Source organism: Uloborus diversus, chromosome 4 (assembly GCF_026930045.1).
Source record: "Uloborus diversus isolate 005 chromosome 4, Udiv.v.3.1, whole genome shotgun sequence".
Classification (NCBI taxonomy): domain Eukaryota; kingdom Metazoa; phylum Arthropoda; class Arachnida; order Araneae; family Uloboridae; genus Uloborus; species Uloborus diversus.
The window spans coordinates 145,708,605-145,728,110 of NC_072734.1; the positions used below are offsets into that span (position 1 = coordinate 145,708,605).

At 30.6% G+C, this 19,506-nt stretch overlaps 1 protein-coding gene across 1 annotated transcript in view; it reads right to left on the minus strand.

Annotated features, from left to right (window-relative positions):
- Window positions 1-19,506, minus strand: part of LOC129220187 (nucleolar and spindle-associated protein 1-like) — a 39,843-nt gene that overhangs the window by 6,494 nt on the left and 13,843 nt on the right. Inside the window, exons 4-10 of the mRNA XM_054854548.1 lie at window positions 16,442-16,775; window positions 15,756-15,839; window positions 14,915-15,001; window positions 13,495-13,563; window positions 8,023-8,088; window positions 2,898-3,043; window positions 2,156-2,339 (exon numbers count right to left, since the gene is read on the minus strand). Of these exons, the coding sequence (XP_054710523.1) occupies window positions 2,156-2,339; window positions 2,898-3,043; window positions 8,023-8,088; window positions 13,495-13,563; window positions 14,915-15,001; window positions 15,756-15,839; window positions 16,442-16,775 (970 nt within the window). The remainder of the gene's footprint in view (window positions 1-2,155; window positions 2,340-2,897; window positions 3,044-8,022; window positions 8,089-13,494; window positions 13,564-14,914; window positions 15,002-15,755; window positions 15,840-16,441; window positions 16,776-19,506) is intronic.

Genomic DNA, 19,506 nt, shown 5'->3' on the forward strand with positions numbered 1-19,506 from the left:
AACTTCGTGGCTACGTCTTCTGCTATCTCAGTCACTGTGGGCTCTTTGGAAGAACTAAACTGTTTCTTTTCGTGTGCAAGAAATAAATAATACTTAAATACATCTTCATACGTAGGTAACACAGAATCAGACAAATTTTTTGGTGTTCCGAAAATTGAATCCTTTAACATTTTCCTTGTTTTTACTTTCGATCCAGCACAATAATCCTTCGAATGTTTTCCGCTCATTATGGTGTTAGAGATGGCGTTTCAATGCACTGAAAATATAAACATACACTGTGCTGTGCACTCGATGCTGTAGAAATGCGTCTGGAACTTTTCTCGGTTAGAGTTCAAGGTTGTATGACGTATTTAAATGGCATTTCACATGATTCTAAGAGCTCGACGGCAGTGTCTCTTCAAATTACGGAGTTTTTACAACAAAACCATGCATTGCTTTCTTTTAATGCTAACGTTTAGTGACCAAATTTATTTTGGAAGCTATTCTATATGTTCTTAATACATACATGTCCTTTAGAATTAAAAAAGGTGAAATTAAAGTTAGAAAAAAGCATGATTTTTACATTGAAACCATGATATTATAGGAAAAAAATAATGTTAAAACTTTGCGATCGCAGCGCCCCCTGAAGATATTAACCGATTTTCGTCAAATTTTGCACATTAGCTAACTATCACATAAGACAACTTTTGGCAACTATTACTAGTTGATCGGAAAAACTTTTCATTTTTCGCCCCACCCTATTGTACAGTACACATTAGGGTATCCAATTTTGCACCAATTTCAGTCCCGCGGGATTCCAAGATTGTAAGGTGCCCGATTCCACGGGATTCACTTTATTTTTCTAAAAGTTGAATTTTTAACATCAAATACGAAAAGTTTTTTCTTACGTGAATTGCTCGTTATTTCGAAAATCACATCTGAATGTGATGAACATCTGTGTGAACTGTTGTTTGGTACTCAAAAGTGTACTTTAAAATATTCCAATGCATCTTTACAAAGCATCGTTTGTATGGAATGGGAAAAGATTTTTGCGCAAAAAGTAATGAGCTTGATGAAAGCACGTGATGTGGCTCCTCTGTAGTTGATTTTACTGTGATTCTAGACATTTAGCAAAAGATCCCCATAAACTTCACCACCGTGTAAAATAGATTTTTCTTTTCTTATGGAGGTCAAGATTGGGGTTTTGGTTTGTGAACTTAAAATTTTGGACAAAACCAATGTCTTTGATTTGTGTAATCTATTTAACTTGCCTTTGGTTTCATTAAAGTTGGTCATTGCATCAGTGCATTTGATTTGTTACAGTAGGGGGTGAACGTTGATTGGAATCGAAAACTAGAGCAACTTAACGTACTGCAACATCATTCGAGTCATCTAATGTTTCTCCCAAGTTTCTGTCACCTCTTTTAGAATCGTGCCGAATATTGAAGTTTGCTTAGCTAATTCATCCAACAGAATTTTCAAGGTAGCACTCTCTATATTATTAGCTTCACGGTGACAAAGACATCAACACTTTTTTACAGGTTAGAGAGCATAAATAAATAATGACAAATTTTTCATTGCTTTCTTCTTCAGAAAAAAAAGAATACTATGCACTTTTGTTCAAGGTTTCGAGCGTATTCCTCAAGTTTACAGAAGCAATCCCACATTGCAATCAGCCTACTGCAGTGGATTTTGCATTCTGTAATACACTTTATCAATTTCTTCTAATAAATTTTCAGGTTTTCAATATATTTAGTAAGGGTTCTTGAAAAGGCTTATAATTTTTACACGTTTTTGAAAATTGCTGAACGTATGAAAGGTGAAACCTCAAATGAATGGTGAATTTATTGCTCATCATATGAGATAAAATTTTTCTTGCTCTTCTTGCAGATATACAGGAAAGTGATTAAATCTTCAGATGATACTTGCAAAAATATTCGTTTTTTGGACGGCAAAAGTTAGGAAACTTTTGCATTGAAAATTTTTGTGGGATTGAGATCCGCGGGATTTTGCTCGCAATCCCGCTAAATATCATGCGGAATTCCATGGGAATGAGGATTGGAAACCCTACTACACATGTTCATTTTGTTCATTTTAGATCAGTTTTCCCTTGAATAAAACTAAAACTAATAAAACTTACAACTTAATTAATGAAATATGAAAACAAGTTCCTTACCTGAACTTTTTATTGCATTCTCTACTTTTGTGCCTTTCGCTTCAAATACTGGTTTTGAGTTTTCTTTTGAAGAATTCTTGTTTTTTGAAGCCACAGATGAAAAGTCTAAATTCATTTTTGAAGTCACTGTAATGGTAGGTATAAATGACAACCCAGCATGATGATTGGGAGGTTTTGGAAGAGTCTGGAAAATAAACTCAACATTATTTCTAAGTAATTAAACAAAAATTCATGAACAAATTTCGAAGCATGTCGACTATGGAAGAGTGAAAATATCTTAATTTTACGAAAACAAAGTACAGTAGAATCTAGTTTATATATAGAGGCTAGCAGGTCCAGGTAGTATGCATAATAAAAACCAAACCTGTAAAAAAGCAACTTTCTGTTCATTACAAATTGAACATGCTTACAAGTTCATTGCATATGTTTACAAGTCATTAAATAAAAAACTTCCACATAATTTCTTAACAAAAAAATACTATCTTCTGTTACAAGCAAATGTGGCACTTGAATGAAATGTGGTCAAGCAAAAGCTTTGTCATTAATCTGGTTTCACACTAGCAAAAAAAAAGTAAGGTGGGATTTCTCACACTAACCAAAATTTTAAGTGGGGTTTTTCAGAATTGGAGGGAGATTTTTTTTTTTTTTTTTTTTTTTGAGTGTATGAGTATTTTCTAAATCATGTGTCAAACACGTATATGGACAAAAAATAATCTCAAGTACTATTTTAAACAGGCTATACCTTTTTGATTGTTGGAGTCGACACCATCCTGGAATGCAATGAAACATTTTTTCCAAATTTTTTCGCTGAACGTTCCGCTTTTCTCTTCTGATAATCAACAATGGATTCCATTTTTTGGAAATTTTTTGCATGGATTGCTTTAAAGTCTGAAACATGAATTTCTTGATCAAGTTTTATGTAAAAGCATAATTATCAATGTTACAAAGCACAAATTTTGAAAAAATTGTAGACACGTGTTTTGGAATTACAAGACATCCATTTTTCAATGCAAAAACAAAAGTGAGTTTATGTATCTAAAGATATTAAACAAACACAACGAAGCAAAATATTAAACAATTTAAATCAGGGTTGTGTTTTGGACAGTCCGAAACTGGTTTCGGACAAGACAAGAGGGTTTTACCCTCCAAATCCGTCTGAAAGTGTCCTAAACCTCAAATTGTCCAAAAGTATAATTTAATCAATTCTTATTTATTGCATCATTAGTAATGCATAAACATAAATATTAATTGCTTGTAATTGATGAATATTTGACAGTATTTTTCTCTCAGGTTTTCATTTAAACAGTATTTCACATTTCAAAAAAAAGCCAGTTACTCTATCACATAAGACTTCCTTATGCAGAAGTTGATAGTTTTATGAAAAGTAAGTCACAGCACAACCAATGTAAACAATTTCAGTTCCATTTATAGCACAAAGAAATGCTTTAAATGTGTAATATTGAAAAGCAAAATAGTTTAACCTTTTAAATGGTTTCTGCATAATAATGTTTAACATAGTGTTTTAGGAAAACTCTTTTTTTTAATCACAAATTAATATAAATTCAGGGTTTATACTCAGTTTGGATAAAAAAATTCCATGACTTTTCCAAGACATTTTCATGACTTCATAAAAATTTTCAAGACCTTGTTACATGAAGAGAATAGTATTATCAGGGGTCTGTCCAGGATTTTTCACAGGGTCCGTTTTTTGTGAAAAATCAAATAATTTTGTGAAAAATGAATGAATTTTGTGAAAAATCAAATAACTTCGCAAAAAAAAAAAAAAAAAACATTGCTAAAACGAAATTTTAGAATTTAGAGATGGCACGAACTACATCAATTAAACTTAAAGTTGAGTGTTTTTCCAATATTTGGCCCGGGGGGGGGGGGGGGGGGCATCGCCCTCTCAAGTATCAATATTTATCTACCCTTCTACATTATGTTAAATTATACTAGAAATATTTCTGTACAGCATTTAAAATAATTAACAAAAAAAAATAAATAAATAACTTAAAATTCAGAATAGGGAGTTCAGCATTTAACTTTTTGACCCAAGACACTCTTAAAAAGCACAGAATTTCGTTTAAAACTTATAAATTCCGCGATTTCAACAAAAATAAAAGGATATTTTGATTGTTGACCTCTTAACAAAGCGTAATAATCATCAAAATTTTGAAAAATCGGATTCCCATAGCGGATGCAAAGAGATCGCCTTTCTCAAAGTGAAGGCATCAAAAGTATAAAAACGGCTTGTAAAAAAAATATTTTTGATAAAATTATTTTAAAATTGCATTTTAGAGTCCTATGATAAACATTTCATTAATATCTGTGGACACAGTTGACGCCAAAAAAATAAAATATATAAATAAATAAAATGGAATTTTGCTTTAAAAACTTGAAATGAAAGTTCTAACAGAAATAAAGAGACTTTTCATTTATTTGCATCCTAATAAAGCGAAGTTAGCTTGAAAAAAGAACAAAATATGATTCTCATATCGGATGTTAAAAGATTGCATTTTTCAAAATGTAGACATCTAAAGAAAAAAAAACGGTAATTAAAAGAGTTTATTCAAAGTTAATCATCCTTGTTAGCATCGAAAAATCAAAACCCATATAATTTTCTCCCAAAATAACAATTAAACACCGCACCGCACCCGTAAAAACGCAAATATTGACAAGCTGGTAAAATTATGAGAATATTTTCGAGTCAAGTCATTATAAAGGTTCAACGCCAGACGCTAAGTGGTGATAATTTTGAAGTTGGTAACCCTATCTGAAGCAATCATATTTTCCCCCCACCCTTACTATCTCTTTGCAGTTCTAAGTTCATTTCGCAGATATATATTATTATTGTTTATTAAATCATGAGCGGGGAGAAAAGTGCTTACCAATGCCTTTTCAGAAAAGTTTACAACAACACCGCTGCTAATTAGCTGTGACAAAACAAACAACCATTATATTTATTTGGCAGTAGCAATTATTTATCGCTTGCAGGAGCATCGCAAGAGTGCCGATTTTTTTTTTTTTTTTTTTTCAAAATTAGCCGATTTTGTAAAAGCTGATCCCTCTAATTTGACTTAAAAAAAGGTTCCAAAAACTATCGGTTTATACACAGAAATATGCGTTATTTAGCTTTCAGATTTCATTTGCTCTTTCAATAAACAATTTGTGAAAGATCCGATCTTGTTTATTAGAATTTTGTGAAGGGTCCGTTTTGTTTGATCGGGATTTTGTGAAAGGTCCGTTTTGTTTGACCGGGATTTTGTGAAAGGTCCGTTTTGGTTGATCGGATTTTTGTGAAGGGTCCGTTAACGGACCCAAATATCCTCTGGCCAGACCCCTGATTATTTAATGTCAAACTTGCCAATTTTTTCGGAAATGGGCATTAGAAAAACTTTTACATGATTGCCATTACCTCATTGGAGCACTTAATAGTGACTAAAAAAATATCAGTGCATACTGCTGAAAATAATAAATTATTCTTATTTGTCTTCATCACATAAATTCAATTAAAATAAAAATATATATGAATGCGATACACTGATGTCTAAATGTCTGATAAATATTTAATAAATAAGGTAGAACAGTAATGAATGGGATAAAAATTGAATAAATTTAAAATAATAAATTTACTTCATAAAAACATTGCCCTTTGATGTCAATAGTGCATCTAATCACTCATGTAACTGGACAGCATATTCATTCATTAAAGTAAAGTCATTTTTTACAGTAAATTCATTTTTCCAAACCAGATATTTCAGCTAGCTAAAAGGATCAGTTTTGCGAGCTATATTTTTGGCACTACTGTTTTAGAATATTAAAATTCCCCTATTTCTATGTTCTATTGCCTGACTAAAGTCTTCATTTTAAAACTTCAATATATCAAGATAAGCTCTGATAAATTTAATAATGAACTTTTTACAAGTAGTTGAAACGATCTCGGATGCAATTGAATTACACTTTTTGAAGGGGCATGAAAAAATCAAGAAAGTGCGAGTCCACTACTACAGAATATAAAATATAACAAGTGCTGAAAATAATGGTGGGTTCAAAATTAGTAATGGCCCAGTAATAAAATCAAATCACAAAAAAAGGTGAGCGGCTGTTACAGAAGCGGATGAAATTGGATTCCAAAACTCAGATTTGTTTTTGAGATCGTTCAATTTATATGCAATATTACTAAATTACTCAATATTTCTAGCGCTCTTTTAACAATTGTTGCTTTCTTACTACCCAAGAAGACGTTTTCCATGACTTGAAATAAATTTTCATGACTTTTATGAAAATATTAATTTTCCATGACTTTTCCAGGTCTGAAATTTGTTTTTGTTTTTTTCATGACTTTCCAGGATTTCCATGACCTGTATGAACCCTGTAAATTAATGATAAAATATAAGCACTTATATTTTTTAACTAGCGCAGTTTTTTTTTTTAAATTTTTTTTTATTTATTTTTTTTAACATAATACATTTTGAAGTAACTATAACAAACAAAAAATTTTGATAAGCAAAATGACAAAACTTGTATCAAGTACAAATAAAAGCATTTAAAAGAGTTAAAACCTCAGCAAACAGCTGAGTTTTTAACTCTTATTTAAATGCTTTTATTTGTACTTTATACATGCTGTGTCATTTTGCTTTCCACAGCACAAAGTTTTCGACTGCTTTTTTACAAAAAAAATACAGTAGCTAAGCTACTATTTTTTTGATAACTTTTTGAGAAAATTATGAATATTTTCCCACAGTAGATTGATGGTAATTTAGTTTCAGATCATGAAACAGTGCTACAGTCTTTCATCACTATAAAATTAAGAGATGAATAATAATTTCAATGCAGAATAGTTTCAAATTTATATTTTTATTCTTCAGTTGAAAATTTCTCATTTATTGCTTTTAAGTCAATTATTGTACTCTCTTTGTAACAGCGTCATAAGTAAGTATGAGTAGGATTTTTTTTTTAGTAATTATTTTTTTTTTAAAAAATTAAAAGATGCAAACTAATTGAAATATTTAATGAATGAGAAATTCTTTATAATTAGAACGCTCACTGGTTTTTATACTTGATTGCTCGCATTCAATAAAATTTTGGTATAAAATGTTTTATTAATAAATTGATCCTGTTTTTGTTATTTTCTTGCAATATACAATTTCACAAAAAATATAGTTTTAGACTGACTTGGAAGCTGAAGGTTTTGTTTTTACTAAAGGTTTTGCTTTTAGAAGAATTGATTGAGTTTAAAAGTGATAACAGAACAATTTTTGCAAAAAACTTAAAGGTTTCATTTTAAGGCATGAAATTTTGTGTAGTGGCCATTTTACGATATAAAATTTGTGAAAGGCGGCACAGTGGATCCGATCTGTGTCTGAACCGATCTCTGAATTGAAGTCACAATATACTTATACTTTTTATGAAACTTTTATCACTGATTCATAATATTTTTTTTATTATCTTAAATGTATTAAGTTATATTTCTTCATAGTTAGATTTAAATACAAGAATCCCTCCAAAAAAAATAAAAGTACTTACAAAACTATTAAAAATATTAATGCTAGTGGCTGAGCAAAGAAAATAACTTTAATATAATCAATGAAGACATGTATGTTTGACAGTTAAATTGCTGGGTAAAATTTGATAAAAATGAGCTTTTTTCAAGTACCTTACAAATTGATATGGTTCACAGACAAAAGGCTCAGACTATTTACTAACACAAGTCTTTGTTAGAAAGTCATTTTGTATTGGCCATTTATTGATACCAATTTTACACATGGACATCTAAAATATGACATTTCTATGCAATAAATAAATAAATAAATAAATAAGAGGGAAATGAGAGAAAGATTTTTATTTAAAAAAAATATCAAACTTACTTGGAGTCAAAATTTTCTTACGATTCGACAATTGCAAACGACCATTTCCTTTCTTACCAGATTGTTCTGTAAATTAAAAAAAAAAAAGAAATCAATAAGCTACATGAGAAAAATTTTTTATTTCAAACACTTTTAATTAGGAATGGCAAGCTGTGACACCAAGATTTCTGAAAACACAGCACGCACACATTACCATAACGCTGCCCAATATTTGGTCTCAAAGATAATGTGCTACGTGGCATACAACTTGTTGGTATTATAAATTATCAGAAAACTTTTACATTTCAGTTACATTTTGAAAATAAAATTTTGTTATTCAGTCTGTGAATTAACATGACTTCATTATTGTTGGGTTAGACCAGAGGATCCCACGTTGGTTACTGTGGCATAGTTTTCCTGTATTAAGTTTATTCTGCCTTTCACTAAATGTAAACAATTTTTTCTCGAAGGGAATCATGCAATAAATTTTACCTCCAAGTTCTATTTTGTCTTGTTTCTTTTGTTAATTGCTATTTCAGCTGTCAGCTGTTAATTCTTGTTGCTTTTACAAGGTATCTTTACATCTAAAAGCTCACTATTTAGCACTGAAAAAGCTGTTCCATGTAACCCAGAATCATGTGTCTGCAGTAATCAGCATATATGGGCAACAAAATGTTGGTCATTTTGTTATCTATATCAGTGTTTAAAAAATTAAAATTGGAACCATCTGATTAATGCTTTGTCTATATGTATCTAAAAATTCAAATTAGAGGGAAATGTAATGAGCTGAGCTGATATTATAACTAAAAAACATGTAAGATAACAATGATTAGTGATACACATGATATAATAAGTTTTAAATGTAATATTTATTTACCAAGGAAATACATTTATAAATCTAAATTTTTTGGAAAAATTTTCTTGGCTTCCGATAAATCATACAAAAATTTTAAACTTGGTAAGAATTTACAAATAAAGAAATTAATTATTTTTCCTCAGAAAAATTTGATATGAAACACAACAATCTTGCAGTCACTAAATATATTGAAGTTTTAATTGTAAAATGATATTTTATTTTGAAACAAATAAAGAATCTAAAATTGATTCTTTTAAAAGCTAGGGTCAGGTGGGGTGAAATGGGTCATGCTGTGTATTTTTATTAACAAAAATTTTTGGTCTGGCTGAATTTTTCTCAAACTTTACACAAGTTATGAGGGGCTTTTTGGCTACAATTCTGATTTTTAAAAAGCTTCTGTGTAAATTGCTGGGAGCACTACACTGACATTTTGTTTCTCAAGTCACATGTGAATTTTTAGGAAGCCTGACAAACTTCTTAAAATCTTGCTATACATTTTTTTTCTCTTGAAATTCTCAAGTGTTATCATTTAGAACAGACTTCCATCTACAATTTGCAAAAAACAGGTAGGAAAAGTATCAATTCTTTCTTCTTTTGTTGCTATTTTCATGTGGTGGGGTGAAATGGGGCATAATTAGGCTTAGCGAATTTTAATTCATAATGAGAGTAAATTGACTTTTAAAATCCATAAGTCAGTCTTAAACAGAAATTTAGAAGATTTTTTAATGTAACAAAAATAGAGAAAGTGTTATTAATGTGTAGAATTCAAAACCTAAACTTGTCATCCATATTTACAACCTATTATGTAGCTACCTACTCTTTCCTAATTCAAATTTTTTGTTTATTCAATGAAAATGCTTGGGGTGTATGTAAGAAAAAGGGAAAAGAAATATTCAGACTCTGATTTAGAGGCTGCACTAATTGAAGTTGAAGGTGGTTTAGCAATTCCTGCAGCTACAAGGAAATATATGCCAAGAGAAACACCGAGGAGATGGGTCTCCGACACACAAAGTCGATAAGGTTCGGGTGGATGTACAACGCTAAGTGAAGAAGAAGAAAGATGTATTGCTTCAGCTCTACAAAGTGGTTTCTCATTTGATAAAAAGATACAATCATTGTTACTAAGGATTTCATAAAGACCAATTCTGAAAAAATGCAATTGTGGCACTCTTGGCATAGAGTGGGCCAGGAATTTTGAAAAAAGGTCGGCATGCCACTTATGTAAGAGGAAGCCAAAATTGCTCACGAAAGCAAGAGCCAGGACATCTTCTAAGAAGCAGCAACCGAATGAAACCCAACTCTTGGATAAAGAAATGTGAGTTACTTATGCAAAAACCAACACCTGGGAAGTGGGCTCTTGTCTAATACAAGGGCAAGAAATCATCAAAAGAATTTGTTGATCACTTGACAGAAGTCAATGACCAGGATTACAACAACGTAAATTTTCTACGAAAAGCCAACTCAGGCAAATACTACATCTTCCCTCAGTAGGAAGATACAGACATTGTTTCTAGATGTCAAATTCTGAAGACATTGAACGAGCAGAATTCGATTGTTGTGGACATTATATTCTTGAGTTTTAGTTCAAAATATTTTCGTATTGAATAAGTTAAAATAAATAAATGGTTCATTGGAAACAATTTCTTTCAGCTATTGTACATGTTTTGTTAATAATTTCTTAGTTATTGTACATTTCTATTGCTATGACCCATTTCACCCCATTAAAACCCATTTCACCCCACCGTGGGGTGAAATGGGTCAGATACTTTAATTGCAATTTTCAGATTGTCAACGACAACAAATTTCAATAAGAAGCAGCTTAAATTAAAGAGGAAGAATCAGATGTAAAGAAGAAATTTTTAAAAAAGTACAAAAAAAAGTTTACGGGTTTGCAAATGGCATCATTTAGAAAAAGACAAAATCTTACCCATTTCAGACCACCTGACCCTAGTAGTTTTCTATTTAAAAAAAAGGTGCGGCCAATAATTATTTATTACTAAAATTAAGTTCCAAGTAAATAAATGAATTAAACAATCAGAATAAAAAAACAAGTCCTAAATTAGTTTATTTAATAATTTACTTGCCAGATATGATCGTCACAATTTTAGGACATTGAAAAAAATTACCAACTTTGTGTTATTTGCAACATTTTCGGAGTTTTTAAAAATTTTACCAATGAAAATTCTTTGACTTCCAAATTTGATCGCCGTCCAAAAAGTTCTTAATTCTGTAGACCAATTCAACTTCCTGAATCTTCATCAATTCAAGACACAGGTTAAACTTAATGATACTTTATCATTAAGTAAGTAAGGAGCACCCCTCCCCCCTATTTTGACATGGATCCCTCAAATTTTCATTAAACGTCATGTTTTTTTAGGCATACAGGCAAATCACGGATCTGTACGCTTTGAATACATGACATAAGATCTACAAAATAGTTGTAAAAGGCAACTATGTAGGTTGTATAGACAAACCCAGTCAATCCTTTAAATTCCGACTTGCTGAGAAGAAATACCTTACAAAAGTAAGCAAAAAAAAAAAGGTTCACATTGATTCCATGGACTATTTTTTTATCTAAAAAATGGAAAATTAATATTAATAATCATAATAAAATTCTTGCCACAGGGAGGTCAGCTTATCCTTTGACCCGTCTTAAAATCTTGCCTTGGACATGCCAACCTCAGCAAACTAAAAAATTGGAGATTGAGCCAAATTTTCAAGGGAGAAAAAAATGGAGATTTTAAATGACCTAATTCATGGAAAAAAGTTTTAACAGCATAAAATAGACTAATTGAATACAAAAATTTAATATCCTCTTCGATTTCAAAAAATTCTTTTAAAACAGCATGCAAGATGTAATAATTACTTACTTATTTAAGCCAATTATTATAAGATATTTATTTACTTATCTAAGCCAATAAGACTGTTTTAAAGACTTATAAGGAATATGAGAACCTTGTAGCAAGTGCTGATTTTTTTAAGACATTAATAAACTTGCTTTTTTTTTCTACTAGCCAAATTTACAGAAGCTATAAGCAATATTTATGGAGTGTTTATACATAGAATTTACAGTTTAAAACTGGTGAAAGTAAAATAAACTGCAAAAAAATGCACCAAGATACTAAAATTATTATAAGGGAAAATATATTTTTTGTAAATGTTTCCATTGTTGCAAAAATAGAAGCAAATAAATACGTAGAATAGATAACACTAGGGATGCATCAATTAGCCAGCAGTAATCAGTTATCCCCCATAACCGGCAACTTTGTCAATCATTTATAATCGGCTAATTTTCACCGATTGATCAGTCGAAATTTTTTTTCAAATTAGTTACTCAAAGCATGCACAGAAATCAAAACTAACTTAAGGAGTTCATAAATAATAAATAAATGTGATTTTCTGCAACAGAAGGTAAGTTATTATAAATTAATAATAGTAATTTTAAAAAATAGAGAATTAGAAAGGTTGAAAAACTTGTTGAATTAATGCATTCTTTTTTAGGTGGGAGGTTACGGGTTAGTTACTTATATGTGTCTTATCTGTTTCACCTCTTCCCCAAAACGAGTTAGGGAATGCTCTTATTCTAACTTTTTTTTTTTAATTCAGTTACTATACTCAGATTTTGTAAACAATTACACGACAACAAACATTTTACGGTTTTCTTTTGTAATCACTATCTTTTCCATTTAATAAAAGTTTCAGTATAATTAAACATTTTATTGTTAATTAATAATTGTATAATTAAACAATGTTTTGATTTTTAATTTTGAGAAAAATTGAAGCAATGTTAACATTTTTAATCTATTTTTTTGATTTTATACTGATCTACATATATATACTACGTTACACACATCTATACCTTACCTTTAGCATCGAGTTTTAAGATAGCATTAAATTTTTTTTAAGATAAAAGATCCACATATAATGGCTACTAAAACTAAAAAAGTCTATGCTAAACTACAAGTGCCTCAAGACAGTCTACTAACTAAATATTTGAATTTTTATGTCTAGTCAGCAACAGAATACAATTTTATCAACAAAAGTAAGAAAATCGGTTCACAGAATTTTAATACAATTTTGGAACATTTTTTTTTCAAGAAAAATTATGGAAATACAGTAAACGCTTGTAAATCAAGACGTTATTAAACCAGACTTTGCTTAATCTGCACAGCCATTTAGATGTACATACTGTATAAATAAAAGGTGAGGTAGCACCATAATGTATTTTTGTAGGCCGTGTTTTATATTTTTGTAATATATCTTTAAAATTTTCTCTTATGCAATTTTCTATTTCATTTTCTTGATTTAAAAATACAATTTTTACTGTATACATTAGTTTATGCACCTAGGCTCAGTTAATAGGTAAATTTGTTTAATCCCTACTTTCATTAATTAGGACCACCTGGGTCCCTTATTGATTCGGGTTATTGAAGTTCCACTGATGAGAAAAAAAATCTTCGCTCACAAAAGTGAATAAATTTTTAAGTACTTCTAAGGTATGAAAATTTTAGTTCCAAAAATTGATGGAAAAATTGTAGCTTTAAAAATTATCATTATGATTAATCGGCAACAGATTATATGCTGCCACTTTGCTTATTGGTGCATCCGTAGTTAACATTAGTTGAAACTTTACTAACTTGGACTGGAAGGTCGTTTACGTTTCACAGAGCCCGATGATGGAATCAAATTTTCAACAATGCTGACATCTAAAGAAGAAAAGAATAATAGAAGTTTAATTGAATACTACAATATGACATTCTGCATTTTCACAAGTCGAATGTCTTTAAAAAGTAGTTTTTTTTTAATTATACTACACTCTAACTTAGTTGTTGTATTTGAATACTTCCATATATTGACACATGACTTGGCTATTTTGTTTGAACATCATTTCAAAGATTTCAACGTGCATTGAGCATTTTTTTAAGATTGAAATGAGTAAAATATGCACATCAAATTTATACTTTTCCTCCTTTTTCGGATAGACTTGTCTTAACTTGGTGTCTGATAATTCCACAGAAGCTGTTGCCAAACAGTACCTTAAATTTGAAAGATCTGAACTGCAATGCATTTTTAGAAAGGCTTTTTTTTTTTTTTTTTCAAAAAATAATTCTTTTTGTAGAAAAAAAATTGATATCAAATCAATTCATAAGCAATAGATTTTTTTTTAATTAAAATTATGTATAAATCTAAGACCGCAAAGAGTAAGATTTCTGAAAATTTCATGAAAAACTTCTAGTCCGGCTGGTTTCTTTTTTATAAATCTTGGTTGATTTGTCACGAACTGACCCATGTTAAAAAATAGGATTTTTGACCACTAGATATGGATTTTAGAAGGGCCCCTACAAATAAAAATTGAAAATAGAGGCTTTTAAAGAGCCCATGGGAACCCTAAAAGAAGAAAAAAAACACTTATTAAAGACCATAAAAAGTGATCAAATTATCTTGTAGTACATTAAAAGCAGCACAAAGGTCTGGCTTTTTCTTTCATTTACAGGTATTTCTTTCTCTCACCATAGCTCATTTACCCCCCCCCCCACCCCCCACCCCACCCCAATCATAGAGATGTGTAAATTGCCTATTTATATTAGTAGTGCCTATTGTGGCAATGGTGCTTTTGATTTCTGTTTGTGTAGATTGCCTATTTATATTAGAAGTGCCTATTAATGCAATAGTGCTTTTGATTTCTGTTTGTGTAGATTGCCTATTTATACTAGTAGTGCCTATTGAAGCAATGGTGCATTTCATTTGTTTTATGGAGATGCTTGAACTACTTTACTACTGGTTTAATGTCAAATAATTTCCTTGTACTATTTGGCATCAAGAAGCATATCTTGAACTTCTTTGCAACTCATTTATTTTGGATCAGATTTTTTGTTTGAAATTGCAAATTTTGTTTGATTCTTCAAATTGAGTTTTGAAAATACATTAATTGAAAATGTACATTAATGATTTGCAAGAATAAGTTCACAGAAACTATTTAAGCCAAATGAAGACAATTTTTAAAAAATTAAAATCGAAAACATTTTCTGGTATTGGAGATCAACAAACATTACTAACCCTTTTCTTCAGCAGTATCCTTCTGGGAATCTTCTGGTCCTGTTATTTCAATAGCAACTTCACTTGATACACCTTTTAAAGGATCATCTGCAAATTCAATAGCATTTAAAACATGTTGATACATTGGTAAAAGAAAGATTAAAACGTTGCATGTTTCAAAATATCTATTAACATGTGAAATAATCAAGTTCATGTAGATTTCATAAGTAAACCAATAAGATTTAATTGCAGATTTTGATATAATCCTAAGTAAATTTCTTGTCCCTACTGAAACCTCATAAAAAAAGTTCATTTTGCAACTTATGACTTTTTTAATTTTAACATTGAGTTTGAAAACAGTCATAGTAAGAGGACCAAAACAGTTAAAAGACTTCATATAATCCTAGGCATTAATGCTGGACGAGAAAAATCACATTCCAGGTCAGATTTGTCCCACTGGCCGAAGGTTGGAGACCCCTGTTCTAGAACTCAAAATCCATGGCCAATAGTTTCCATGATTTCTGAGCATTTTTTGTTGAAAACCATGACTCACCATGACCATATTAGATCACTGTTGAAATCAATGACTTTCCAGGTGCACGGACACTGATGTATGTTACAGTAAACTAAGAACTTCAATATTTTATAAAATGTTCAATATGCATCAACCCATATTAGTTGGCATGGTTACATGAAGCACAAATGAAAGTTCAATTTTAAATTAGTTTTATAATTGCAATTCCTAAAACAAAAGGAGGAAATAGTATAAATTGACAACGAACAGAATTGATAGCAATTTATGAGCTTCCAGTCTAGCCATATTCCTGAAACAAAGACAAATGGAAAAAAGATTACAACTCACCCTGCTTTATGCAAGTGTTCTCTTCAACAGAAGCTTGATCAACCACTTCAAGAATAACATTTTGTGGAGTCTCATTCAATTTCTCTGAAAATAATAAAAACATTTATACACAAATTATGAAGGTAAGAAGCTAAGCAGGATCTTTGCTTTTTCAGAATCATAGAAATATGGAGAATTTACAAGGGTCTTCAACTTGCTCGCTAGATTAGGGTTGGGTTTTTACCTGGAGAAACTGGTTTTTACCAGGACATGGGAAAAGCTAGGTTTTTATCAACCCAACTAGGTGTCTACCCAAGTTACAAACCAGGAGAAAAACCTACTAAATACTACTAGTCCCTGTTCATTTGTTGGCAATGATTTATTATTTTTATAAAAAGTCTTTGAATATCTTATATTACATTTTATAATTACGTATTATTTTGTATAAATTAATTTTTATATACTAGCTAATAATCATCAATTAAATTCAAATTAGTTCCACTCAAGTCTTGCAAATTGATTCCTTTGAAAATAATGCTAAGATACTTCATAGTTTCAATAATAACATAGCATTCAAAGAAGATAATAGTCCTTCTCTTATTTGGCAGGAAACCTGATGTGACACCATTGATAGATTTTTATAACATAGTAAGGTACTGAAAAACAATTGCATACTAAGCCAGAAATATCTCATTTTAAATACTTACCAGAAATAACATCTTTGGACATTCTTGCCTTTTGTCTCGAGGCCATTGGATGAGGAGTAGTAGGTAATGATTGTTTGGGCCCAGGTTTGGTTTTATTTGGAGTAACAAAAGACACTCTACGGCCTTCGGAGCTTCGTGCAGGAATTGGAGTCTTGGGTCTATCCTTTAAGCTAATATATTTTGAAGATGAAAAGCTCACTCGAGGAGACTTTATGGGAGTCACAAAGCTGACTTTACGATTTCTTAAAATCCTTTCAGAACCTCTGGACATTGTAACATTGGAACTGTCCAACTCTGGAGATGCTGATTTCACAATAGCCTCATTAATCTCAGCCTACAAAACAGTTTAAATTGTATACAATGTATATATGTGTTATTTTTTTCTGCAAAACAATACAATATCAAAATTAACACAAGAAAGTCTACCCTTCGAACAGTTATCCATGCCAAAACAAGGTAAAATTAAAAAGGGACTGCCTGTAAATATTATCACATATTTTCAACATTTATGAACCCTTTTTCACACTTATTCTTACTCCTTACTTTGTAATATGTCACACCATTTTTTAAATGTGTACTGCTTGAAAAAGGCATTGTAACATTTATTGCTACCCCTTCTCTCAGAAAATTGCCAATTTAATGCCCCCCCCCCCTCCCAAGCAAAACTTCATTTGTTGACAGCCCCAAACAAATATTATTTTTAAACTTCAACTACAGATTAAAATTTATTCAAAATCATACCGCTTAGTTTTAGATTTTCTTAACTTAATTATGATTAAAATATTTTGAATATTATTACATAGGCAGGGTTCATACTCAACGTTGAAAATTAAAAATAAGGAGCTTTTAAGGAGTTTTGCAGAAATTCATTTTACTTTTTAAAGACTAGTTTCCTGTTTAAAGATGCATTTTTGAAAACCTAAAGTCCACAAGATATACATTATTAATAATTATGGACATAATCGTCAGAAATTTAGAGCACAGAAAAAAATTCGGACATAGGAAAGAAAATAGCCTAATGAAAAAATCTGATTTCCGGTATTAACAAACGAAAAAATACTGAAATTCCGGCAAAATACTGCATAACATAATCACTTGTATCAGATTGGTGATAGAAGAAAATCTTTAAGGCCCTGTAGAATAAAAACTAAGGATTTTGTAAGAAGATAATAGCAAAACTCAAGAGCTTTAAGGGCCCTTATTTTCTTCTCTTAAAAAGCAGGAGTTTATGAGGAGCGCACAAACCCTGATTGGATTAGAAATGAAATTTTTTTTTCTACATATTAGATCAGAGATATGTTTTTGAAGAGACGAAGTTTACCCATGCACCTATGTTTTAGTGAAAGAATTCTAAAACAAGCCCCTAGGGAAACAAAAGATTTTTTTTAAAAAATACTAAGCACTTTTCATAATGCACTCAAAAGGACAATAACTTTTCTGAGTCAGAAAGGACAATTTAAGTATTCCTGTAATTTTCAATTATTCCAAGAAAAAGACTTCACAAATGAAGAAAAGTGCAGCTCAAGTCATGTAGAGAATGTTTTATCATTATCTAGCTTTCAATCAAAAATTTGAGTGCTGAAACACGCACTTAATCGGCACGAAATTAATGGGAAGGTTTGGTTTGATATGACTTGAGCGCATTTTTCTTCATTTGTGAAATCTTTTTCATGGAATAACTGAAAACTACAGGAATACTTAAATTGTCCTTTCTGACTCAGAAAAGTTATTTTGTCCTTCAGAGTGCATTATAAATAGTGCCTAGTATTTTTTTTTTTTTAAATCGGTTATTTTAAAATTTTTCGTTTTCAAACAAAATTTTATTTCTTAGCATTAAGTTGTATCTTAAGATTAAACAAATCAGTTAGTGAAATTCCAAAGTCTCTAAGTGGTCCAGTTGCTGAGAAATAAGCAAAAGAATGGTTAACAACATACACATTACTAGTGATAAAGATCCTAATATGTCTCTTTACTTAGCCACGTTATCGATTATTGGCAGGAATGAGGATGATAACCAAGAAAGCCATTACAGTGAATACATTTCATTCTTGCTCCAGAGAAGCCTTGATTCAAAATTTTCATTACGATTACTATTAACATTACTGTTGCAAGGCAACAAAATTTGTAATAATGTGTTTTATATTTAAACATTTAATAAGGAAATTACATGAAATTTGCTGTTTTCCATCCTAACCGAAATAATACTTTTATTGTAGAATTTCAATTTTTCAGCGTTAAGTTGTACCAGACCTCAGATTTCTTTGTGACAATCAGGCCAAGTATAATAAAACTGCTGAATAAGCAAAAGAATGGTTAACAACATACACGTTACTTGTGATAAAGATCCTACTATGTCTCTTTACTTAGCCCTGTTATCGATTATCGGCATAGATGAGGATGATAACCCTAAGAAAGTCATTACAGTGAATAAATTTCATTCTTGCTCCAGAGAAGCCTTGATTCAAAATTTTCATTATGATTATAATAAAACCTGTAAAGTTGACTACCTGCCTATGTTGACCGCTTTTGTCGGGAACGGAATTAATCCTATCTTATATAATGAAGGAAAACCTCTGTAATTTGACCACCTCTCTATCTTGACCACCTGCGGATCTTGACCACTAATGTACACCAAATTTGGTTTAGAGTATTGTAAAAAACTCTTTGTAAGTTGACCACTTGGTTTATTTTTCAAAACTTCACTAAGCAAATTATCTTATTTTATTATTTTTTTTTATAGATTTCCATGAAAAAATTTAATGCTTTGATGCAGGGTTGCCATCTGCTCCACAAAAATAGCTAGACTCCGCAAAAAATTTATCTTCCTCCGCATTTCCCGGTCAAGCGTTTTCAAGCATGACATAGCAAAGCTGTTTTTCTTTTGTTGTTCTGTTTGAGGTAGCCTTTTGTACTCTGATCAATGAAAATAGGTGTCAGTAGAAAAGTACAAAGTCTTTTTTTTTTCAGTTGCAATATTTTGTGGCAACACTGGAATTATGCTTAAGAGTAAAGTTATTTATTTCTGGTGCAAGGGATTAAGAAGTAGGACATTTTCATTTTCAACT